Consider the following 26,657-nt stretch of genomic DNA (forward strand, 5'->3'; position numbering starts at 1 on the left):
AGTAAACTCTGCAGAGAGTGCATCTTGGACTTTAATCTGCAGCTTGTTTTATTTCCTCCAGTTTTTGATCAAAATAAGAGGCCTTACCTCAGAAAATGTTGCTGTGGGGTTGGCTTACCAGCAGTGGTGTTAGTTGAAATTGTTTACCTTTCAACTTTACCTCTTATTAATAAATGTATGGAAGAAACTTGGACATGACAGCAGGTTGACTGAACCTTACAGGACGGTCGTAAAGCCACGACCTTAGGCCTTAATGAAAATTTGTCTGAAAGCTAATCATGAACTCTCCCTATTCTCCAGTTGGTATAAAATCTGTAGGATCTGGTTTAAAATAAAATGATGTATGTGAAGCCAACAAATTTGCAGCAGTTACCTGATGCTATCGTTAATTAGGACCGACGTTTTTATAGAGATCTCTGACAACAGTTTGAATATGCCAAAAAGAATTGAGCAACATCTACCTGAGAGATGTCCAATGTGACCCTGGTACTAATTGTCCATAACCAAGTCAGCTGATGCACATCGAGACTTTTTAGTGATAGACTTTTTCTGTGTAATATTTTAACTGCAACACAAAATATTCATCTATTAATAATCATGATTTTTGCTTTCGTTTTGGATTCGATAGTAAATAGCACCACACATGCCCCATCAACATTTCCTTAAAATCAAACCCAGGCACTCAAATCTGCATTTTATGAATTTATTATAACAATGAAAACCAAATACAACAAATATTTTCATAGAAATAGTGAGTCAAATCCTGGTTTTGTTGCTAAGAATAGACGAGAAATTTTGTGATCCACAAACTCTTTTGATGGGACAGATTTGAATATTTTTTCCTGTGAAAAGCTCTAAACTCATGTTTTGTGTTGGGATTTGCTGCTATATAAATGCACTGAATAGAAATGAATGTTCATGAAATGTAGTATGTACATATTAAAGGAAATCCAGGTGTAAACTTTATCATATTTAATTCGATGGTAGCATATGCTGATGAGGACACGCAGTACAAAAGCAGTAACCAAACACATAACCTTTGACCCCGTAAAAGCCACCAAAACAAAACAGGCTCTGGTGGTTTCATATTTAAGTCAACAAGACATGACATTAAATGAGGACCATTACTGTCTTTTTTCTTCTTTTTTTTTCTTCCTTTTTTCAGTTCAGATTGATACATTGTATTTCTTCTGTGTGAAGAAACCCACAGAAGTATAAAATAAAAAAGTGAGCTGCTATACATGGAGATACCAGACCTATGGCACACTCAATTCCTAGCATTTATTCCAAAAGGTGCTTTAAGTCACATGCTTTGAATCTCCGTACTGATAGGCGGGTGGGTTTCCATGGAAATCTTACAACGTGGGAGGCAGGAACAAGCTGGAGTGCGTTTTTCCAACACTAGATGGCACCACCTGCATTATGAAAACCATTTCTTCTGTTATGGGGCTGCATTGTGCTGCCCTATAGAACTCAAAAAGGGATTTATATGAGCAAATACGATTTGTGTAGAGAATAAAAAAGTGAAATATTTGCCTGCAAATATTTTACTTCACAGTCAAATCTGAGAAGAATCGACCAGACTAATCAATGTTTATAGATCAATGTCGTTAATCAGTTGAGTCTGAGTGTTATGCAAAATAATTAATTACTAGCTCTGAAAATAACATTTGAAAGAATATTTCCAGCGCCCTACATCATTATCAACACTCCTGGTAAAGATCTGTAAAAGATCTGAGACATAAATTACTTTTTTATTGCAGTGCATGACCTTTAAGTTGTTAATGTTTGCCCATATCTACAGTCAAAGGGATAACTGAAAACATTTTACAAGTGCTATGACAAAGGCACACATTTATCTCAATACAGTCCATAAATCTAAAAAAGTAGCTTTAAAGAAAACTGCATCAAAATGTGCCAATTTGAATTCTCCTTCTCTCCGTAGCATTAGGTCCCATCAGCATGTTGCTGTTTATGTATTACAAGAAAAAAAAAATCTTTTTCTGTCTGACAATTGCAAATGTAAATGATTGGGGTTACACTGCAGAATCAATACAGAGACAAAATAAAAATAAAATACTAATGATCTCTTCCCGTCACAATCCCAGATTTCACACTTAAATTATTTGGAAAACACAACTTTACCAGGGGTGCCAATAATTATAGAAGAGGCTGTACATTTTTTTATTTAATATTTTACACGAAGTATATATATATGTTTGTTTGTTCGTTTGTTTTTTTTTACAAAAATCAATAATACCATGAAAAAAATCTTTTTTTTTTCCAAATTTGACCTGTTTTGAAATACTTGTAAAAAAAAAAAAAAAAAGAAAAAGACATCTCAATAATTTTAATATCTATGCATGGTCTTTAAAGCTGAACTTTGTATTTTTCCATCAGAATCTGATGAATTTTCTTTTATTGACCTGATACTTTGGTTTTAAAATCAGATGGGTTTTTTTATGCTTGTGAAATAAAAGAAATATTCACAAAATCTGTCCAAATGCCCATCTTGAACATTTGATGAAGTTCCCATAGTGGAGCTATGGCACATTGTGTCCGCAGTCCAGCAGGCGGCAAGAGTGCACAACTTACAGCATTTAAGCCACAAGAGAAACTTTCTACATTCAAAAGGAAATATGGTAACAAAAGAGGACCAAAAAGCATCTAGACAAACCAGCAAAGCAGGTGTGTTAATTTTACAGAGACACTCTGAGGAAAACATACATATGTTACATTATCTTACATATTGTACAGTCCGATAACATTTAACATTAAAGCATAATTCAAAGTTTGATCTTTGCAGAAACGTGGTTGAATTACATCAATAGTATGCACAAAAAAAGTTAGCAGCAAATAATGATGCGTACATCTTAGAGTTTGTGTAAAAAAAAAAATAAAAGCAATAAAATGTGTTTAAAAAATGGAAAAAAAAAAAACATTTTCCATCAGGGTGGATAAGCTGACTCTTAGTGGAATACTTGGGTGTTTTCTCTACAGGGGCATATATATTTTGAGGTATTTTTGGTGGGCTCCTAACTCACAAAAAAAAAAAAAAGGTCACAAAATCCATACAAAGAAGAAATACTTGTGGCTCGTAGATAAAAAGAAAAAAAAAGTCTGTATAAGGCAGGAGCTGCGCATGTAAACAACTTCATGGCGCTGAGATGCGGGAGCTCAAAGGGGGATTCTGAAGAGAAGGAAAAGACAGAGGGGTGGTCAGTGAAAGGTTTGGAGACTACAGTCTTGAGATCACACCAGCGTCTCCGGCAGTGTGTCGGCGTTGTCTGACGAGAGCAGCTGCCAGATCTGCCACCGTTCCCGCTGCCAGTCCTGCCACTCAGAACTCTGCGGAACCATCTGGCCCGAGTTGGTCTGCGGGGTTGTCGGCCTGCCGGGCTGCGCCGGCCGGGGGGGCGTGGCAAGCTGCGGCAAGCTCAGAGAGCCTGCCACACGGTGATGGGCGTTGTAGGGGGGAGGGGAGCGTCCGTCGCTTGGTGACCGGAGGGGGCCCGGCATGCTGTTCAGGTGGGCTGTCACGGGGGGGTTAATGTTCAGGTGGAGGCGCGGCCGCCCCGTCTCCGAGTGGGGAGCCGTGCACAGTCGGGTTACAGGGGGGTGGGATCTGCACTCCGGTGTCGTGTGAGTCCGTTTTGCGTCCGTGTGCAGTTTGACGTCGCCGTGGAGTCCATCAAGACCTTCCTGAGAGCTGCGGGAGCTTTCCTCTGACATGTTGCCATGGGAACCTAGAAACAGCATCACATCATGAGCAAAAGTCATCATTTTAAATGAATAAGAACACAGAAATACCTGAACACTTACAATTGGTAATAAAATAATCATTTCCAAAATCATGAGACTAACATTCTACAGCTGCTTATTTAAAAAAAAAAAAAAAGACATCTGAATAATTCAATTAAAAATGTAAACTAACACACAGATTCAAGTGTTTATCTCGGATATTAGCTTAGAGAAAAAACTATAGAAGCTCTGTATTTTTGCAGTTATATCAGTAGGTTGATGACCTCAGGAGAACCCATTGAATATTTTTTATTTTGTGGTTTAAGTTTGAAGTCATAATACTCATGGTGCTCAAAGTGGTAACTGATTTGAAAGCGGTTACCTGTATGTGACTGATTCTTGAGAGCTGGCTTGAGAGTGGTGTGCCATGTGCCCCAAATGTTAGCATGCTCCTCTGAAAAAGGTTTAAAAAAAAGTTACTTTGTGTCACAGGAGAAAGAAGACTCAGTGAGTTGATAAGTTCTGCAGAGCTGACCTTTGGAAGGCTCTCGACTCCAGTCGGCCACCTGCTCCACCACAGGGAATTGCTGGTCACCGGCTGGACTCCCTGGGTCCCCTCTTCGCTCGCTCAGCACCGGCGAATTGTTGTCGTAAGGAGAAACTTCACCACTGGACACCTTGTTGGAGTCGCTGGACGAACGTCGCTCGCTCAGAGCGAAGGGCTCCTCAGGCTGAAGGAGGTCGGGACTCCTGCGGTAAAACCAAAAATTAGGGAACGTAAAGACGGCCGAAGAAAAACCGAGACATGGAGACGGTGAATGAATGCGACTCACTGTGAGGCTTTCCTCCTGAGAAGATAGTCGACCACATCTGGATCCGTCTCCAAAAGGCTCATCAAGACTTCATTTTGCAGATCGGGGGGCACCTATAAAACAATCACATTGAATTCTTCAGTTAATGCTTAAACACCTCTAAATTTACAGCTTCCACTCACTAAGACCTTAAGTCCATATTTGTGGGGAAAAAAGTAGCAAAAGTACAATAAAATAATGAGAGCTCAGTCTAAAAAGTTTAGTTCCTTCTCAAGTTATTGAGGACTCTTAAAGTCAAAACAAGCAAGCAAATGTGAATTTGAGTGGATATGTGCACCTAGCAGAGCCACAAACCATGAAGAGGGTTTGGCACCCTGCAATCATCCTCTGCAGCACGGCGATGACGGCGGTGCTCTCCTCGGCCCGGGCAGAGCTCTGGACGCTGAACTCCTTATCCGAGCTCTTCTGTTTGTGGAGCAGGTTGGGCCCGAAGATGGTGGCGAGGTTTAGAGACGTCATTTTGTTCCCTGGAATCTGAAGTAGGATAGATTTAGGCAACAAAATGAATGTTATGCTTGTTGTACATTTGTATACTATGCCTAGAGTTAAAGTACTAAGAGTATTTTTGTAATTTTTCATAACTTCTTAGCACTTTCCCTTTTTGATCATTTGGTCTCGGTTTCCATTTTGCTCCTAATGCCTTACATTCTACTCTGCTTTTCACCACATGGGCACATTTACCACAGTGTTTTCTTTTGTGTTGAGGCATAGTAGCTCATATTTAGCAACAAAATGTACAATCCCAGCTCAGAAATCTGAATCCAATTAACTTTCTCTTGTCCAGTTTACTCCCCTTCCACACCCGGTCCCTGTGGAGGGATGGGAACCACTAGCAGCCAAAAAAAGTAATGAAGAGATCTTCACAATCTGGTGTTGAACATCCGGACTTCCTGTGACAGGGTCAGGACGTGAGAGCCTTAAATCCACTTTCAGTATTTGAGTTCATTGTCATGTAAACACATTAACACACACACGCACGCACACACACACAAAATACATTTTCATGTGCAGAAGAACTTGAGCAAAAACCGCGAACACTCCCTGGAAGAAAATGTACTCCTTCAGGGAAAAAGTAAGAAAAACAAATCTTTGAAACGTGTGTTAAAAAAAAAAAAAAAAAGGTATTGAAAAGGTGTGGAAACAGTGATGAAAATCACAAAAACATTTTGCTGAAAAACATTTGGAATAGCATAAAACAGTTTCAACATGTTTTTATTTTCTCTAGTAAGTCTATTTCTGAAATGAAAACCTCATATGTACCTATTTGATTCCCCGTCTTTAGCCAATGGCAGCTAAATGTCAGTTTAGTTTGCAGATCTGGGAGTAAGTGCAGCCATTCACATAATATCTGATGTCATAGCCACTCCAAGACCACTTGGTAATCTTCCATCAGTGTTTGTGCAGAGCATTTTCTCCTCCAGGGCTGCAAATAGAGCCTGGTTAAACAAGCTGCTTCCTGTTACTTGTTTTTGGTTATTTCCACCAAATGAGGTGGAAATAAACCTTAAACAAACCGCCCAGAAGATGTTTAAACGCCTTCTCTACTCAACCCGATACTTCTGTTCAGTCCTCACCTCCTGACCGTCCTTGGTGTGCTGGTCGTTGGCGTGGTCCGCTACAGTGGACAGGAACTCAAGCAGGCGGTGAAGAGTGTCGCTGTTGCATGCTGGGAGAAGGTAGATCAGCAACTGCGTGACGCTCTGCTGCTCATCCAGATCCAACACTGTGCCGCACAGATCAGGAGGGAATAAGATGGAGAAAAAGATACCCGTCTGGGGAAAATGTTCACTTTCTCATAGGTTTGATTTGTTCTTGTAGTTCTTAAGGTGGAAACGGTATGGTAACCAGAAAGTAGCAGATGGTCGAGGCTCACATGTGGTGTTGATGAAGGCCGTGTAGAGCTCCCGTGTTAGAAGCGCGTCGGGCATGTCCCTGAGGAACTCCTTCAGCAGAGCCGCCACGTCGTGAACGCTGTGCTCCTCGTCCAGCTGCACGTCGATACCCCGATCGAACTCCTCCCGCAGCTGTGAGCCAAGGAGAGGAAGAGCAACTTTCAGAAACATCCTCTCCACTAAACAATGGACATTATATTCTTTGAAGCGACACACCCGTACACATTCCCAACCTTCTGACCCTCTAAACGACTGTATCCAGACCACTTCTGCCAGTATGAGTTGTAATTTTGACCATCTAGCCTTTTGGAGGACTTCCAGACGGCTCATTCCAGTTTAGCTTTTTTTAGGAGATGATTTAAAACACATCACTTCCAACACATTATGATTTGAGAAATTTGCTCTAATCACCACGAATCATCCAGGACTATCTGAAACGAACTCAAAAATAAGCTACACACATTCAGGTATTGGGTGTACACAAATAATAACATGATTTATGCGCAACAAAAAGGTTGTTGATCTTCAAAAGAACGTCAGCGCTTCTAAACACAACATACCACTCTGACTAAAAGTTCTCCCACCTAACCGTCATCCCCTCCCTAAGCAGCCGTCCATCCATTACCTCTGAACCATTACAGCAGATAACACCAATGCAGCTGACGGTTTACAACCTGATAATATATCAGCTCATGCTTCAAAAACAATGTAAGAAATGCAAATTTATGAAAGATTTGACCTGTTCTGTTTGACTGTGCGAGTTGTAAACCACGCGGGACAAAAACCGATTAATTTGAAGATCAAAGATAACCCTCAGACCTCTTTCCAAATATGTCTACCAGAAAGACCTGGCTGTTGTTTTTGAGGGAAATGATAGTGTTGTGACAAGAACTTTTGTACGAGGAAAACATCAAAGACGAACTGAAATTCATTATGAAGCACAAGGATGAACAGTTGAAGATGAAACCTCCCTTAGATTGATTGGAATCAGTGGAAAATAATTTCTCCAGACGTGGTCGTGCCAACCGTGAAGGACTTTGATTCAAACCATGTGTGAGGTTTTGTTTCATCCAACAGAATGGTATTATTCCCAGTTCTACCAGTTCAATGCCATTAATAAATGCTACTCTTTTTTTTTTCACAAAGCCCAGGTATTTTTTTTGTGTGAATTTCACAATGTAGAAATAACAAGACATCCGTCTGAAATTTTAGACCACAAAACTTAAGAATGAACCACCATCAGCCAGGATTGGACCTAGACGATGACCTGCATGCCAGCACAATTTCGTCAAGTCATGAAAAAGAATTTGCTAAGCCAATGCCAATTTCTGGAAAAGGAAAAAAAAAAATGTCTGGATTGAAGTGGAGAACTTTGCACCAATTGAAGAAAAAAATCATGTCAAATGAGAAACATTTTGGACAACTCACTTGTCTTACTCTCTTCTTAGAGCTTCCCACTCTGAAGATTCCCACAGTCTGCAAACCTGAAAAGAAAAGAAGAAAACAACAAAAATGAGCTTGAAAGCATGACGTGCGTAATGTTTGCACCGACTGCTCAAGTTGGGCATCTGCCCACCGTATTTCTCGATGTGCTGGCAGCAGCTGTCGACCACCCGGGGCACCTGCCGATAGATGGGGTTCAGGCTCAGACGTTTGTCCCTGTGCTTTTCCTTCTTGCTCTGCGTCTCGGCCGGCAGGGAGAGCTGCAGCGCCTCGAGGAGGCGGGACTGGTTGTCGTCCAGGTCTGTGATGGAATCCACAGACATGCCTCCCTGGTGGGTAATCATGCATTTGATTCAATCTATCTCCAGTGAATTAAACAAACAAAAACAAGCAGGTCCATGTTTGGGATTCGAGGAGGGGAAGGAGGACGATTAAAGCACTTTCTTACCCTCCGGCGGACTCGTGGTGCAGACTCGGGGGTGTTGGGTGACGTCGACTCATTGGCCGTCTCCGACGTGGAACTGAGTGAGGAGTTACTGCTGGATAACTCTTTGTTGGAGGGTCGCTTGGTGGCAAACTAAACAAAACATCCATCCAGGGTCTTAATTTGTGTTTTTCTCCATTGAAACCCGCAATGCAGTGGTTGGGAAAGTTTTTGTTCCCTTCCATATTGCTTGTTTATGTCTTTTTTTTGTTCCCTTTAAATGTTTCAGGTTAGGCAGATATAAGTTGGCTAAATACAAAATGTCATTTTTAAAAGATTTTCATTTCCATGCATGGAATGTGGGATCAATGGAGCCAAAAATTGCAGGATCACAATCCTGCTACACATTTTCTAAAGAAACATCAGTGGATTTTGCGTTTTTGCAGTGTATGAACTCTGCAGAAAAACCTCCAAAATCCAGATTGTATCTTTAAACTCGAGCTCATTTTGCTTTGGTTATGCAGTACAACAAACAGTGAAGATACACCAACAAGTCAAGCTCCCAATAACTAAAAACCTAAATAAAAGTTTTGGAGTGACTTAATCAAAGTTCATTCAGTCCTTCTTCAAATGTCTAATATATATTGTTTACCATAAAGATGTAAATTATGTTTTGTTGATTTTTTTTATTTTTATTTTTTGTTTGAAAAATCCATTTTGTATTGACTCAATTATCTTTTTCTGGTATTAAAATCTTGGAGAGAGCAATCACTTATTTTTTTTTTCCCCCCCACAGCACAGCATTTGTACCTAAAAATTTCCAAACAGTAAAAGTCGGTGATTAAAGACCTGCAAAATGGATGACACAAGATCGGAGGAGTCTTTGTGCTCCTCCCTTTGCGGAGGGTCCAGGCGGTAGGCATCCTGGCGCTGCCTGTGCACTCTGTCGTTGGCAATGACCTGGGACAGGGGTATGCTGAAGGCCTGGGGTACACACTCTGCGGAGAGGGGGAAGAAGCAGGTTCTTTTAAATTAAGACAATAAAAAGTCTGAGGCATGAAACTACCAAAAATAGTCCTGAAGATGGCGAGCTGAGGCTCTGTATCACATCTGTTTCGGCTTGGCCTTTTACGCAGACGCAATTAAAAGCACCAAAAAGCATGCTAAACGGTGTCAGTAAAAGTCTTGCGCAGTGATTAAAGCGCAACATCTGTTTTCCAAAATAATACATCAGAGGAAACGTGACGTTGCCGCCTTATTTTAGCGTTGTTGACCAAAATAACTTGGATGGCTTCCTGCCAAGCAATCCAGTACTCCGCCTGCTGGTCATTTATAGTGGCTCTTCAGGGGTCCAAAATAGAATCATGCAACTTTGTTTTAATCTTTTTAATCCAAAAGTACTGCAGACAGGGGGAAAAAGCATAAACAATGCTAATACCTGGGTTTTTATTTGTTTATTTTCTTTATTTTTTGCAGATGCACACGCATTAGTTTAGAAATTTTTATTTTTTTTTAAATCTTACATTTCTAAATCTGTACTTAATTAAATTAATCAGAGTCATGGGGCACTTGCATTAAATGTCCGTGGGGCTTAACTTTCCTCTCATGCAAACCAAGTACTCGTATTCCAGACCTAAAGCTGAAGAGGATCTTTCTCATTGTGTGCTTCAAACCTTTGAATATGCTCATAAAGACTAAATTCTATCTGGAGAGTGCTGCAATGCAAAATCTCAAAGCGCAGGTCTATGAGCGACGAAGAGAGAGAAGAAAAAAGAAAATCCATTCCACAGCCACAAAATGCAGGGCTGCGGTTTTCAGACGACATGACGGCTTCCACTGTGACACCATGTGTTTGCTCTGAAGTCTCACCGCGTTAAAAGGCCTTACATAATTGCACATAAACACAGAAATGCATTTAGAGTCGATGCAGCTCCCGATTGTTGGATTTCACAGATGAGTCCACAGCCAAACCGCATTTCTCATGCTGTCAGATGTATCAAAATAGCCCCGGGGGAAAAAGTTGGGCACGGTTTGAATCATGTAAATGCTAACGTGTGAAGGTCGGTGGGGATTAAGTTGCAGTTCAACAACAAAAGTGCTAAAAAAAAAAAAAGACCGTATGAAGGAATGTTCTGTGAATTATTTTGTTTACGGAGATGAAACTGGATCAGACTTCTGTATCACTCTGCGTACGGTCAACGGGCCGTATTTGTTCATGTCGATCTCCAAGTCTGTTCAAAAATCTGCCAGCCAGATTTCTGCAACAGAATTAATATTTTCCACTTGTCCATTTTGTTGATATCAAGGACCATGAAGAGAAGAATAAGTTTAACACATAGATGCATCTGAGCCATGTATGCAGTGGTAGAAAAAGACGACCACACCAGATTTATGACCCTTTCAAACTGACATACGTCTCGGAGGCACAAATGAATCACCTGACTTGTTATTCTCCTCAACATGAGCTCACATGTAACCCAACTGAGTATTTGCACAGCTGGAGTGGAGACGCCTCAGCGTCATTTAGGTCTAAAACTGGACTGAAGGAAATAATGTTTTGTCCAGTTACAGTACATGTATAAAATCTGTACCACTGGTTGGCTTTTGTGTCTAACAATTAGACACTTTGAGTTGTTTTTCAATCTTTAAGATTTAAAATCTGGACAACTCAACTAAAAAAAAATACATAAACTGAAGTGGTCACATAAGTGTGGACAATCTTAAAACTTTCTAGAAACTCTGTTTTATATTCCTGGACTGCCTCTATTTGCATTAGGAGACTATTGGTGTGGTGCATTTTAGCTCTCTTCAGATCAACTCACAGATTATAAAACCAGATTTAGTTTTATGTTCTGGCAGGGCCTTTCGTCCTTCTGGTAAAGTTGTCTTTTTTTTTCCTTTTTGAAAAATGAAGCTCCTCTTTAAAATGTGAAGTGTTATCTTTGTACCAAAAAACCTCAATTTATGGTGAAAACATTTTACTTTGGTTTTGTCAGCACCTAACACATTTTACCAAATGATTTTAGGAGTCTAACTCCCTTTCAGACCCTTTTTTTTTTTCCTCAGAGATTGCAGCTCCTGTCAATTTGTAATGTTTAAAACGCTTTGCTTACCTTTGTCTTTGCTCTTTTCTTTGGCTAGTGAGTCCAGCTTCCTTCTTAATGACTTTTTCCTCTTCTGTCCATCTGTCCCAGGCGGGGGAAAAAAAGCAATAAACAAGTAAATAAATCATGTGAAACAAATGCTTCCCATATCTTCGGGTTCTTATCTGACTCTTATGTTTAATAAAATTATGCCAGGAATGCAGACATAAATTAACCACACGGGAAAACCATTTCATTGAACAGTCAGGTTAGAAATAGTATCTGCCACCACACACACAAAAAAAGAAATTGCTATCAAAACACAATTAGTGAGATTGCTTTTACAAACTCTCCGCTGTATCTTTTATTAACTTTGGTTTTTCAATGCCATACATGGTCATCTTAAAATTACCTGGGCTGTCTTCCTCTTTTGATCTGCCTTGACTTCTTATCGACTCATTAAAAACGGCAAAAGATAAACAAACGGCAACAGTTACGTAGCTCGGCACAAAATAAAAAATAAAAAAAGCAACACACGAGAAGTTCAGCAGCAAACGGCTCAGTTTCGGCTCACAATCACATGAGGATATTTGTGTTTGGATGGAAGGAAGCCACCCTGTCAGCTCCCAGCATGATAAATGACTCTTGGATCTGCTGATTAACAGTCAGGAAACTCTGGAAATGGAGACACAAGCAAGTTTCAAGTCTTTCAGGGCATCTTGGAGTATGATGTCATTTGTTGGAAAGCCTTTAACTCCGTTGTTTGTATTGGTGCTGTCCAAAACCGACTGCTTAATGCATGAAATCCCTTTTGGTTAAATTAGCATTTCTGGCTTGAGGACTTCTGTTTGAACCTCATGAGTTCTGAATAACAGTGAATCTCATTTAAAGTGCTTTGGAAAAAGAGTTATTTCCTTTGAGCTTCTTCATATTTTGTCAGAATACACTGACAAAAGTTAGTCTATCTGCCATAAAAGCAGTCACAGTAACTCTGGAGGAGCTGTAGAGATTCACAGCATAGATGTAAAAATCTGAAAAAAGTTTACTTTCACCATTTATCCAACTATTTCTCACTAATCTGGATAAGTTGGATCTCTGAATGCTGCCCAAGATACCAAATCTTAGGTTTTGTTTTTTTTTGTGATCTACAGAACAGCAAAGAAATTCTGGGTCTCCGTGACACGACACCAGGAAGGGATGGGGTGCAAACTGTGAGGAGAAACTGAAGCAGATGTTGCAATGGAGGCCAAGGGAGAACGAGAGAAGGGAGATAGGAAATGGTTTGGATTTTTTGACAGATGGCTCCCAAAGCCGTACGGAAATCCCCCGAACCTCCACACTCTCTTTCTGCTCCAGACCTGTTTTGCAGCGCCTGCTGATGAACCTCCGCTGACTTTCTGTCTCATTGTATCGTCTTCTCGTCCGTTCTTGTCTGCCTTAATTCCGTCTTTCTTTAATCTGCTGTTTCATCTTGAAGAAACGCCAGAAATTCAGCCCTGTGGCGCTCGCATAAATATTATCTAAGAAAAATTCTGGGGCTGGAAAGCGAGCATTAGCTGAAATAGCCCTCACAGATGCGCACAGTTGTCCATTTGAAATATTTCCCTCGCCTGCACATGGCAGCAGTCAGGAGCTCTGGAATTCATAAGCAACACAGACAAGTATGTATTAAATCATGGTAGGGAGAGGTTTAACCTTCAGCTGGAATGCAGAGCCCTGAATAATCCATTAGCTGCTCAACACTGCTGCTACGAAACTAACTCCAGCGCTATACAGCGCAGTGGAACAAACGCAGCCCTTAGCGTGCGTGACGTGGACTGTTGCAAAAACAAGACGTAATCTCCGAAGGAAAGTACGGAAAAATGCGACACTGAGGAAACCCAGAGATCTGGAAACATGGAAAAAAACATACCCATTGATAAAAAATTAAGTTAAAGGAGAATATAAATTGCTTGCACCACTTGAAACCAGATCAAAGGCTCATGAAAAAGTTGTGAGAAAGCCAAAAGCCAAGTCAGCATATCAGAACCACTGGGTAGGATTACAACTTTTTTTTCTGGCATTATTATGACTATAATCTCACGAGATTACGGCTTTATTATTATTCTGACTTTATGATGAGTTTATTTTCATAGGATTACAACTTTTTCTTGTATTATTATAACTTTATTCCTACTATTACAATGTTTTCTTTATTATTACGACACTATGATTTCATAATTATGACTTTATTCTCATATTACAACTTCTCATAATATTATGACTTTTGTTGTTTGACTATATTCTTGCACAACTACAGCTTCTCTTCATATTACAACTTTGTTCTTGTGGTTTAAGCTTCCACACACTGATTTTATTCTCATGCATTTTTTTTTCTCGCAAAGCAATTATTTTTCTGTCTTTTCTTAGCCTGGTCCTAATACTGTTGTAATACAAACGACAAATATGTGGTTAAAAAGCGAAAGAGTTTCTTCATCAAAACGTCTGTTGACATCAAAACGAGTTTGGAAAGATGTAAAAATCTGGGAATCGGTTTGTATTCCACAGAACGAGTAGCAGAGGAAATGATTTCCATCTTGGAACCGTTGCCCCCCAAGACCTAATCTTTGCTACAGATGGATGACACACTCTTTTGCTTAAAATTGAGTGGAAATGATTAAATTTCTCCCTTGTGCAGTTTTTGACTCTTAGTGGGATGTTTAGGATGGGTAAGTCCAGTGGAAAACCACCGACTCCTTCTGTATCGTCGTGTGCTAGATTTGCAACAATTGTTTAATTTTGTTATTTTCCACAAATATAGCTTTATATCTATATGAGTTAGCAGTTTTGATGAAAAAAGGAACAATCTCCCCTAACTGGAGACAGAGGCATGTCTCATAAGATGCCACGTACAGTTTTGAGTTCAGGATGCATTTTGCAATAAATGCCAGATTATCAAGACTCAAACGCTATAAATCATATCAGAAAAACAATGTGCGCTTTGCTCCTACCCTTTGGGATGGTTATTTGACATCCCAGGTCATAGTCCTGGAGTAAGCGGGTGTAGGCTACTTCCTGCAGCCTGGCTCTTTCCAGCTCTGACAGGCTCTGGACGGCAACTGGAGTCAGGCGTACGCTCCGCCCCGACAGACTGCTCCAGGTGAAATCCCCCTGGGGTGGAAACAACCGGGGGATGTTAAGACAAAATTAACAAAAGACTGAGACACAAAAGAAGGGACTAATGCACTTTCTGACAAAGAAGGACTTAACGTCCCACTCTCCTGGGTAGTTGAGTTTTTCTTTCCAACTCTGCCAGGATGCCATTTACTCACAAACAAAAGAAAGCTAAGCACTCAAAAGTCCAGGTGCTAAATAAAACAGGATTGTGCATTCTCTGTCGTCATTTTTCACCCCTATAAATCTTTCAACACAGATGTTAACTAAAGATATGTGATCCTTTTGTTGCCATTGTTTTCCATAATTGCACAAAATTATGATCTGTTTCTGCTAAAGAGGGAAAACGGAGAATCATGATGAAGCGTTGATGAGGGGAAGGAATGAGTTTAAACTCAAACACAAAACGATCCTGATGTTTGCACTTCACAAAGTTAGTTCTAGTTTTTGGAACTTATCTGAATAATTCCAGTGTCTGTTTTTAAAACACAATGGAAACGGTGGACAAATGGAAAGAAATTACACCGATCCTCAAAATAAGCCATTCCTAACTTGTATTTACGAAAAAATGCATACAAGGAGGCAATAAAAACATGTTTAATCAAAGTAAATACTCATTCATGATTTTATGGAGACTGAATTTAGGAGCATAATAATGAGTTGCTTGAAACCTAAAAATGGACAGTTGATCCTTCTCAATCTCCGGTCATGCATTCTTGTGTCTAAGTAAAGGGAAAGAGAAGAATTTGTAAAAATCCATTAATGCCTCTTTCAGACGAATGGCTTACCAATGTCCTCTAAATGTGTCTGTGTTTACATAATTTCATAATTTTGCAAGCAGACGGCACCCAATTCACACGGATGATGTACTTTTTTTTTTAACTAGATCTCCGAGCAGCAATCCTGAAAACCTGACCCGCAAATAAAAGAATGGTCACGAGTCAACAAACCGTGTTGCCGCCTTGCTGCATTTCATCCAGCACAGCTGTTCTGTGTTGTTGTGAGCGCATGCCTGTGTAGGCCATTCCTTATCGCTGACTGAGGAAAGCCTTTTGCCTCCTGAGTGACCTCACTCACGGCTCAACGGTGCACAAAGACGCACATGCCCTTGCACGACCACGAGTCTGCAGCGAAAGACAAGACAACAGGTCGGAGAAGACTGTGATAAGCGGGCCGCCGACCGTTGAGTCGGTTCCGCCCGGCAGGACGGACGAGCTTGAGTGAAACTGAGGGAATGCTGGTGGCGAGCGATGCGGGAGATTAAACGCAAGCGTGACTACTGGGCCCTGGAAGCCTGATTGACCTGTAGTGGCGTCCAAACCAAGATATTAGCCAACAGCTAACTTTGTTTGCTGTGTCATTCATGCTGCACAGCTGATGAACAATAGTACATAGCTTGTCCTCTACATGCCTAGACTCTTACTCATGTGAGTTTTTCTGTACAATTCACAGCAGGCTGAAGAGACAGATTGATGGATCAGGGCATTTATCACATCTGTGATCGAAAACGAGTGGTGAAGTTGATGATCTTGAGTTACAGGTTCATCATTCCTCCAGTGCTCCTCTAGAGTTAATGAGACACTGTTTATGAGATCTCTACAACTTCTGTTCCCAATGGGTGTCAGCCGGGGCAGGAGAGTTTGAATACCACAGTCTTGTTCAGAACTGCTCACAAGGTCTGACCGAGAGATTTTGCGATAGATCGGGCCCTTCTGATTGGTAGAAAGGATGATGTCTCTGTCTTTTGTAACAAAGGAATGACGCTAATCCATTTGTCTTCTGATGCTCACCTAATGGTAATGACTTACTGGGACTTTTAAAGAAGAACGTGGCTGGCTTATTATCATTGATGGCATAATAAATTTTAAATTATAGAAAAAATCTTGGTCTGCGCAACATTGAGGCCAAAGAACAGAACTATGCAAAAAACCATTGGGTCAGGATCAGAAGACAAACACCAAGATGTTGCTTTCAATTTTACTCATTACACATACTGTAATGTTATCTGAAATGACTGGCACACAATCTGTAAAAATATATATTTTTTATACTGAATAATAATCTAGACTATTGTTTCCCTTTTAAAGAATAGGTATGTTTGGACTTTCAAACCATCAAAATGTCGCAACACATATCATCCGCATGGTTACATAACAGACAGAAAACAAAAACACTAAGCTGATTAAGAGCTCAGTTTCTTTACTCTTCTTGTAATGACAGCCAGCTACTATTATGTACATATTAAACAGAACCCATGATAATTAGTTTCTGGCTGTATCAATAGAACAAATGAGCAGCTCAAAACACACATGCATGATAACATCACAGCCAATTTCCTAATATTGCACAGAGTCCCATTAAGGTTAATGAGATCATATATTACTGGGCCACAAATTCCATTTAAAGACAAATGTCAGGGCACTGTGCAATGATGGCTCCAAAGGCATTCATTGTGTGAGATCTGTGTATGATGTGAAAGCAACCCGTTTGGATAGTTTGTGTGAGGACACATCTGACAAGCTGTCATTACAAGCTTCTGATTGTATTTGATAGACATGTTAAAAATCTTTGTGGCGTTGTCGTACCGCCATCTCGCTGTGTAACCCGCATGCGCCTCCCACCAAGAACAAACGTGGCACCAATCTGGGGTTTTTTTTGCAACCCAAGTTGGCTGCTGTTGCAGCTTGAAAAATACAAGCAATCAGAGCTTCTCTGGTTCTAATAAAACAATCTGGGCACCAAACTATGATAGCTAGCATTGTTTCCAATTGAACAAAATGGCCTTTGAAGCTTTGTTATCCTCTCAACCAGCAAACACCGGCTAGTTAATAAGCTAACATAAAATTGCCAAGGTTTGTGTTGTTGCACATCAATAGAGAAATCCAACTTTTCTTTTGAGTCTACCTGCTTGCTTTCTTTTCTATAATAGAGCTTAAGCTTGGGGTTCAACAATGAATCTTAATAAGTGATAAAGGTTTGCTATTTATTGACTAAGGTTATCATTCAGTCAGAATCTCATCTTGGCTTTGGACTAGTCTCAAAATGCATCGCTTAGCTTTTACTTCCTTTAAACATAAAACCTCTTGAGTTGATTATTGTCAATCAGTTTTATTACTTGACCAGACTAATTATAGAAAGCTTTTGAAAAATGGAAATCTCTGCTCAGAATCTTGTACACAATTCTGAAAATACCAAGCTGTCGTTGCTGCAGCTATTTTGTGCTTCCATGTGACAAACGCTTTGCTGGAAAGATTAATAACTCAAACTGCACGCGTACCATGCAGTTAGATGACTAATGCCATCTGGAGATTCAGTACAGTGCTGCACAGCATGTGGTTTTTGTTCTATTTTAGACAAAGGGACAAATGGCGCAAAAAAAAATAAAAAGTCAGTTTCCATAGCAACATATACATACAGAAACCCAAAGGGCCAGGAAGTGAAAAAAATATTACTATGGCAACCCACTTGGAGGTCACACAAAGGCAGTGGGACGCATGTTGCTATGACGCACTGCTCAAATTATTGGACAACACGACAGAGATTTAAAACGTTAATGGCAGGCATGCAAATGTTGTTTTAAATATGATGTAAATCACCTCTGGCATGAAAAGTGTGCCAGAGGTACATTCACATTTGAATCAAAATAAGTATGACGATAAATAATTTTGTTTAGGCAATTTTAAAGATCTGCTAAAATGGGAAAATAACTCACGAGGAAAAAGTTTCAATCTCCTGTGGTATTATATCTTATCTTTTTTCAGTCATGTTATCATTTATTTTCATAAGCCAACAGATGTGCAAGGCCTTATTGACAGCTAGCATCATGTTTTGCTTCGTTTTGTATGTTATTTTTAATCTGTTGATAAAATGTTTCTTTTAAGCCATAATAGTTGTATAGTTTCCTGTAGTTTTAATACAATCTTGCTTATAATAATAATTTTATATATATGGCAATAACTAGATAAACTAGCACGAAACACAAAGTAAGGGTGGGCGATTTGGACTTAAAATTTTATTACAATATTCCGTGGTATTATTTTGATGACAGTAAAAGTTATGCTAAACTTATTATTACCTCTTTAAACTTAAGAAGTGTGTTTTTTGAAGGTCAAGGAAGGTTACGGAGAAACTTTCTAACAGGGGACACTAAAGCACAAAAGGAGCTTTCCAAAATTTCACATTGTACTCGTGGTTTGTTTTCCTCTGCTTTACGTTTTGCAGCTGGTTTTAAATGACCCTTGAGCAGAGATTTGGAATCATAACACTGAGCTGCAGGAATGTACAAGTATGTTCCAATGCTGCTTCTTATTTCTTTCTTTCTGTATTGTTTGTTTTTTGCAAGTTGGCTTTCACACATGCATGAGTAACTCAATAATACATGGATTTTACTGACCTGGAACCTCCCCAGCACTCACATCTGCTTGTAATTACTGACCATCGCGCCCTGCCAGCTAGTGATGATAATGTGTGCTGCAGTGTTTGTACACTTATCTGTCCCAGATTCACAGTTAATAGCCTTTTCCACCTGTTTTTAAACTGTTGAAAGGAAAACAAGCACATTTTTTTGGATCCATGTTATGCATGTTAAAAAAACTCCTTGCAGAAGCAATTTATCTGTTTTATTTTTTTTATTAACTCAAGAATGTTGAGGTTATTTAACCCAAGAATATGAGGTCATACCGTCGCTTTGGATGACAAAAACAGTCTGACTTTCTGAATAAGACTCATCTTCCATTTTATAATAGTGTGTGTATACTCCGTTATGACAACACCATGATTAGCATTGACTGCTGATGATTACTGCAGGGCTCCAGAGCCCACACAAGCTGATGTGACTAATGTTAAAATATAAAAAACATTTTTATGATTTTTAGCATTATAATTGCTTTAGAATTATTTTTTTTATGAGGATAAAAACTCTTGGAACCTTCAGTGGATTATTGCATATTTGTTACAGATCTTATGAAACACAGTTTGTGATTCATTAGTTTGTCTCTATTTATGTAAACTAAAAACAGGAAGTCCTAGTTTTCCCAAAAATATTGCCAAATTCCTTTATATTCTGGTTATTGTTAACTGTGTTTATCTTCCCATCTCAAAGCTGCAATGTCAATAAAAAGACATTTAGTCATAGCACTGACCGAGACCCAGGCCATTTACAAAAGGAAAATGTTGAGTGGATTAGTTTTGGATTAAAGGCATTAGAGTGGATTAAGTGTTACTAATTCATGAAATGTACATTTCCTGAAGATGTATCATTGTGAAATACTCTAACCAGCATACAAAATGATATTGGCATTGAAAAATATGTGGCTTTAAATTGTGCTAAATTGACTGTTGTGGAGAACACTGACGAAAAAAGCACTTTATAAATTCAGAGGAGTAGAAAATGCAGGAACTTTAAAACCTTCAGTTAGCAGGGCATCAGTCTCACAATACTGGGGCAAAAGTAAAAATGCTATGTAGATCCTATTGCTTTAACTTTCTAATCATTTTCCAAAATAACCTAACAGAATCTATTTTTCATGACACATATTAACAGTGTTACTGTTTATATGATTCAGGATCAATTTAGCACATAATGTGCTTTGTTTGATAGAATTTACACACCATGCACATCTTGATTTAGCTTCAATTCGACAAGATCAGAGAGTAATTGCCTTCAAAACATACACAGTGCACTTAAAATGTCTGTTTTAATGGTTGTTTAACAGACCCAGCAAACACGGTTTTTATTTGATTCACTTTAAATTTCTTCTAGATGACATCGGCCGAGGCATTAGAGTAGATGTACATGATGTCAACACGAGCTGTGAAGCACTTAAAAACAAAGGTTTCAACTTTCACCACACATTGTTGCAAAAGCTCCCTTTGCATTTAATGAGTCCTTGCTGGCTTGGTGACAAGAGTGAGCAACTTGGAGTGTGTGCCCCAGCTACCCCCCACCATCACCACCCGAATCACTGGCAAGAACATCTAAAGCCTCAGGCGGACTTCAAACATCTCCTCAGACAGAATAATGCGAAGGGCCTGCGGCAATAATGAGGGCCGAGATTCGAGAATTAAAGCCTTGCATAATTGTTACATAAGCTGCAAAAGCGAAGGAAATTGATGCATCAAGACCCGGCCGGAAAGTGGAAGGAGAAGTTGAGGAAGTGCATGGGCTTTGTGTGTTTTGTGGTGCTGTTATCTGCGCATGACAGGCCAACCACTGATAACATACGAAAATATGTTGAAGCATTCTCTTAATCACCTGTCACTGGCAGCTGATGGGATTATGTTAGAGACATTATGGGGTTAAAAACAATGAAATGAACCAGGTATTCCCAGTGAAACCAAATTTGGCTTTCAGGAACCTCGTCCTTTCTGTGGAAACGTGCAACACTGGACCAAAATCACCAGTTCATGGTGTACAGAACCATTCCAACGTCGTTGGATTTTTCTACATAAAAAAATATATATTGTAGTTTCAGTTTGCTGCTGCCGTATTAGGACTTGCCCAGAAGGCAAGTCCAAAACATTTTCACAACAAACTTGGAAACCTGTTCCAGCTAACAGGGCTAGACTACGGTTGCAGTCAGACTAGTAGCAGAGTGTGACATAGGGCCCACCTCATGGACCACCACCACTGTTGAACCCTGCACCTAAGACTGTAATAAGCTGCTACTGGGATCTCAGCATAGATATTATGTGCATGCTCAAACAAGTCAAGAAAATTTTGCATCTCTCATATTGAGTCACAAACTTTATTCCTGTCTACATCCTGAAAAAGCCAACCCGTAACCCAGTATATAAATAGGAGGTGTGACTGTTTTCAATAATTCAAACTTGTATGTTGCAGTTATTTTTTGCCTGAAGCTTGTGCTGTTTTTTTTTCTTTTTTTTTTTCCTTCAATGCATTACAATTGGAGCCAACAGTGACTTGTCTTTGAGCTCTGAGTGTGTAAAAGGGTGTTTGAGAGCCTGATGTCTGCTCTGGGATTCTGTGGTATGAAATTGAGGTCAAAACTCTGTGGAAGCCGAACCAATGCCAAACACTTCTAAACCAATTACCACTCCTGGCTTGTAGCCAACACAAGCAGTCAACAGTCATCTACAGAGGATAAATGGAGAAGCAATCATCAAAGCCCCCACTTTTTTTTATTTTGCATTTTGAAATCATATTTGTATGAAAATGTCCTTTTATATTTTACACATCAGCACTGAGGATATTACAATTACAGCAGCAAGAGACCAAACACCAGTCATGTGAGTTTGAAGCAGTTTGTGTTCCCAGAGAATTTGCAAGACAATATCTCCCAAATGTGCCTCTATAGACGGAAGAATCTAATGCAAACTGAATAAAGAGCAGGCCTCGGCATTCGAGTCGAATTAATCTGTCAATCAGTCAAAATAATTACGTAAGTGGACCCATGGGTATAAGGTTCCCATCAACTTTTTGCAGCCCAAATGTTATGCCATGCTAGCACCGTGAGAACTGGCTCTTCTGCACACACACACACACACGCACGCGCGCACACACACACAGATTTATATGCCTGGGCAAAACAGAAAACACTCCCAGCAAAGTAGTGTGACCCATCGATGCAGGAATGTTTTAAAAAATTTGATTCAAAGATTAGCCCAAAAGGCTGCGATGTGTCAGCCCCCGGATGTTAACCTGGAATCTAAATCATCCTATCTTATCTTTTTTGACCCGACTGTGAATGGAAATATCCAGGCAATTGAAATACTTTCAGCTCCAGTCATGCTTCCTCGGGTTTCATCTTCAGGCTCTGCAATGCGCACAATCTAAACACCTTCAAGGCTGAGAGGTTTCTGACTTTCAGCTGTCGACATATTTATGTGGCAAGCATAAAAAAAAAAAAATTACATCGACGAAATTCACCACTTGATCTCAAGCCGTCCGGAGCGATGACGGCAACGGAAAATGTGCCAACAACACACCCAGTGTCGTGTTTTTCAGCTGCCATTAAAAGCACAGAACAAACTGTCCAATTTGTAGAAATTAGCCTCTTAAGATCAAACGTAACATTAATGTCGTTTATTTGGAACAGGTGCCATCTTCTAAAACACGACTTTAGCCAGAAGCCTGACATTTCACGACAAACTCAGCCGTGCACAGTCTGCATGTAGGCGTGTTTTAGGATCTGGTGGTATTTCTTGAGGAAACGGGGCTACAACTGTCATTCATGATAAGGCTAACATCTCTCTGAAGTGCTTCAAACGAGCGCTTTTACATGGTAAATCCAGCAAGACGAACTGTATGACCTCACCCTTTCAGCAGCTGTGTTTAAACAAACTTCCATTTCCACATAGCTTGGATGCATTCAGACGAGTGATGGTTTTTCATGGATATGAGATTATGTGTTGATCCTCTTAGGGAATTATTTATTTTTCGCACCACTGGCAAGAACAGAAGCTTAAAAAGTTGCAACACAATTTCGTGGTCTTGCCTCTGCTTTTTTTTCTTTTTTTTTTCTCCACCATATCCTTTAGATGCAATAAGATCAGAGTGAGGATTCCATAAAATTCTTTATGTCCCACGTAAGTTCTGGGTTAATCCTTTGAGGTAGCTGAAGAGCAGGGATTATAAAACGTTAGGTCTGTTCCTCAGAATCCGGATGATGCTGGTGATGAAAATGACAGAGTGAAAAATAGAGGTGGTCACTTTAAGACACACAGGCGAGTATTTTCTTCTGCTTTTGCTTTGTCACAAATGTTTGAGATCATCCTACTAATCAAATAAGACACAGACAACCACAACAAATAGAAAATGCAGTTTTCAAATCATTATTTCATTTCATATGAAAAAACTATCCAAACCTGTTTGCTCAGCCTAAGAACTGCTTGTTCCCCGTCGAGCATTTGACATAACTTAAAAAAAGTATTTTATATCACTTTGGAGGATTCTTTACAATGTAGTATAATCAGAGGGTTCTCAAAAATGAACACCCCAGTTCAGGTAATGCAACAGTATATTGATTTGCAATTAAGTCTGGACTTTGGATGGACCACTCCAAATCTTTTGTCTTGCTTTTGAGCCATTCAGAGTTGATCCTACTGGTGGGCTTTGCATTATTGTCCCGCTGCAAAACGGAAGGATGTTGGTCAGACATTTTATCAAAGAATTTTGATAAAAATCTGGACTTCCAGACTGGCAACGATGAGCTAAGATAGTCATAATGTGTTTTTGAAATTTACTGAATGTTGTCGAAAGTGTTTTATTTTTGATTTTACAGCTCTGGCATTAATCAGACTTGGGTGTGACTCGTGAAACTGAAGTCAGATTATGTTTCAAATAATGTGGTCGATTAGGAGTGTCGGGCGGGGAATTACTTTTAGTTTTTTGACTTAAAACATTTAGTGAGCGGCTAAATGCTTTTTCCACAGCACTTAAAAGGCAAGCAAGAAAAATTGTTGCGACAGGAACCTTTTAATATGTGCTAATGTGCTAACAATGCAACAAGAACACTGTTACCCTAAGCAATTGTGCTTTGGCTGGGTCTCAACATCCTTAAAAGTAAATGTGTAGAAAAAAGGCTTTTCAATTTCATGCTGTAATGACAGCTTACAGTTTCAGCTTGTACCACAGACAAGACTGGAAAAAGTTTAATGTGGCAGATTATTTCTTTCACAACGACTAACCAACCAACAAGTAATATATGGCAACAATGTACAGAAGTTATAAAGTGACAAAACTTAACCTACTTAATTGTTTAGTTGCATAAGAAGCTACCAAACCAAATATTTTCTCTCCAGCCTTCAGCCAATTATAATAGTGTTTTTTTTTGGAGCTAGCTATGCAAACCGCTATTGAGCAACTGAAGGCTTATTTCACCCAACGAAATGACTTTTTCTACTCGATAGGTAGTTTTTGCATAAATGACGGTGGCTGGTTGAGCATGTCCTTCTACTGGCATTCATCCAACCAAAATGCAGGAAGACACCACTGCTACCAACTGCGCGGCTCATCTGTGAAATCTGTTAAGAGAAATGAAATTAGCAATTTAAGAGCTTCAGCCTCGTTTCAGTTCAGGAAGTTTTAGCCAAGTGCGACTTCCTGAAAACCCTCACCACACCCGACACGACCCAGCGCAGCTTTGTTCTCTCTGCACAGTAGCTATGACTGTGCATGTGTTTATATGCATACGGGTCTGTGCACGTGTAACAGAGGTCACTGGCAGGGCAGCTGGTCTATTATTGATTTCCTGACGGAAAGGGAACGAACACAATGCTTCACTGTAGCCGTTCTTTGCAACACAACCAGACAAACTTTAACTGATCACAATGTGAGTGTGTGTCTGTCTGTGTGTGTGAAAAGAAAGCTGTGTGTTAACAATGCCTAGTAAAGAAAAGTTAAAGTAGGTGCTAATAGGTGCTAATGGGCTGTTTAATGGACATGTTAAGCTATTTATTACTTTCCCACATGCAGTGCTTGATGAAAATCTTCAGCTCTCAGTCAGTGGATTGGTATCAAAAGCTTGGCTTGTATTTGGTTTGATTGGGAGTCTAGACCCAAGGTATCTATGGAACATGAATGTGTTATTAATCAAAATATATTCATCTGCGCCATCATATCTGGTTGTTAGTGTTGATAGATGTTGACATGGCAAAGTGATCAATGAAATGTTTTTTTTTTTGGTGCTTCATAAGGATAGAATCTCTGCTCTATTAAAGGAGTTTGGATCAATTCTCTGGTACAGTCCTGGTACCTGACAGTGGCGACATAGTTTACATATTTTTTGACAAAATAAGACAGAGTGGTGCACAAAAAAATATATATTTGAAATAGGCTGCTAAAGTATCAAAAGCCAGGTAGCAGGTTAAAGACATGATGGATGACTTGATTCTACTCCATGCTGTTGTAAGAAATTCATATTCTTAAGGCTATAAGTTAAGATTAAAAAGATCACATAGTGTCCTCTAATGGTTCCAACCACTGATACAAAAATGTAATTTGGCCTCCATTTACATTTTCACAGTGATGTCCAGTTCTGTAAATATTTCCTTAGATCAACAGGTTTGTTGAAATCAATTTTCACACATTCTGGCAGTGCAAAAAGGAGAGAGGAAACAGCCTTTGAGAATAGACAGGGTGAATTAATAAAGAGTGATTATGTGTTTGGTAAACAGTCGCTGAGCCACGGTGAGACGAGCTCGTGAGTTTGAACGGCCACAACAGACTTGTTGATCCTCACATGTCACCCACTGCCTTGAGAGAAGCTAATCCAACTCTAGGAAAAGACCCTCTGAAATCCTGGGACACACACACACACACACACACACACACACTATGCACGTGCACTGTCCCTACTACTCTAAATACGTGTGTGATTCTTGACCTAAATATCTGTGTTATTCTTGGCATCATCTGCATTGCTCTGTGTCTGGACGGTTCCCTCAGCGAGGCTCTCTGATATGTCACCCGGCTGGAAATTTGACTTCCGACTTCCTGTCTGTCAGCAAACCTGGTTGATGCCATCTGGTCAGTAAGACTCCAACATGTCTGACATTTCATGTTCTCTACAACCCTGATGATTTGATTTCATCTCTGGCTGGCAATCAAATTGTCAGACATGAAAGTCATAGACATGGAAATCATGTCAGATAATCTTGGTGAGTGGTCTTCACTCACCATCATGGTCATTCAGACAGAAACAATGTTTACTTATGCTTTACACTTTGAGGCTATCTCCCTACTTTTATTAGCAACATTATAATAAATGATGAATTCTTTTGATAAATATTGTATATGAAAAAGCTCGAATCATTACGGGCAGCTAGAGGTAGTTTAGTTATTAAAATCAAACTCAAAGATTGGATTTCCTAAGCAATACACACAAAAAATCAGGGTCATTCACTAATTTGTGTCCCCATTATGCATTGTTCCATTCTTTGCAAAGTAGCAGCACTTTTTTTTAAGTAAGACTTAAAAGTCTAGTTTAGTTTACTTTAGAAAAAAAGGAACCAATATAAAGGTTGCATTTAAATGCAACCCCCTTTACTCAATATACAAATGGCAGTTGGTGAAAATAAAAATGGAGAA

General features: G+C 39.6%; 1 protein-coding gene and 1 long non-coding RNA gene across 4 annotated transcripts in view; one reads left to right on the forward strand and one right to left on the reverse strand.

Annotated features, from left to right (window-relative positions):
* Window positions 1–13,362, forward strand: part of LOC107836779 (uncharacterized) — a 150,807-nt gene extending 137,445 nt beyond the window's left edge. Inside the window, exon 4 of the long non-coding RNA XR_001662735.1 lies at window positions 12,607–13,362. This is a non-coding gene — a long non-coding RNA (uncharacterized LOC107836779). The remainder of the gene's footprint in view (window positions 1–12,606) is intronic.
* LOC103141443 (rho GTPase-activating protein 6) overlaps window positions 2,753–26,657 on the reverse strand; it is a 57,476-nt gene continuing 33,571 nt past the window's right edge. For 2 of the 3 annotated variants that reach the window (XM_016673846.1, XM_007557096.2), the window contains exons 2-14: window positions 14,446–14,605; window positions 11,486–11,557; window positions 9,222–9,370; window positions 8,397–8,525; window positions 8,082–8,277; window positions 7,934–7,989; window positions 6,487–6,637; window positions 6,188–6,336; window positions 4,908–5,087; window positions 4,575–4,666; window positions 4,277–4,491; window positions 4,124–4,195; window positions 2,753–3,746 (exon numbers count right to left, since the gene is read on the reverse strand). In XM_016673846.1, coding sequence (XP_016529332.1) covers window positions 3,253–3,746; window positions 4,124–4,195; window positions 4,277–4,491; window positions 4,575–4,666; window positions 4,908–5,087; window positions 6,188–6,336; window positions 6,487–6,637; window positions 7,934–7,989; window positions 8,082–8,277; window positions 8,397–8,525; window positions 9,222–9,370; window positions 11,486–11,557; window positions 14,446–14,605 — 2,115 coding nt within the window. In that variant the 3' untranslated portion in view covers window positions 2,753–3,252. The remainder of the gene's footprint in view (window positions 3,747–4,123; window positions 4,196–4,276; window positions 4,492–4,574; window positions 4,667–4,907; window positions 5,088–6,187; window positions 6,337–6,486; window positions 6,638–7,933; window positions 7,990–8,081; window positions 8,278–8,396; window positions 8,526–9,221; window positions 9,371–11,485; window positions 11,558–14,445; window positions 14,606–26,657) is intronic. The other variant, XM_016673848.1, reaches the window with a different exon arrangement.

Source organism: Poecilia formosa, unplaced genomic scaffold (genome assembly GCF_000485575.1).
Source record: "Poecilia formosa unplaced genomic scaffold, Poecilia_formosa-5.1.2 Scaffold83, whole genome shotgun sequence".
In the NCBI taxonomy this organism is placed as follows: domain Eukaryota; kingdom Metazoa; phylum Chordata; class Actinopteri; order Cyprinodontiformes; family Poeciliidae; genus Poecilia; species Poecilia formosa.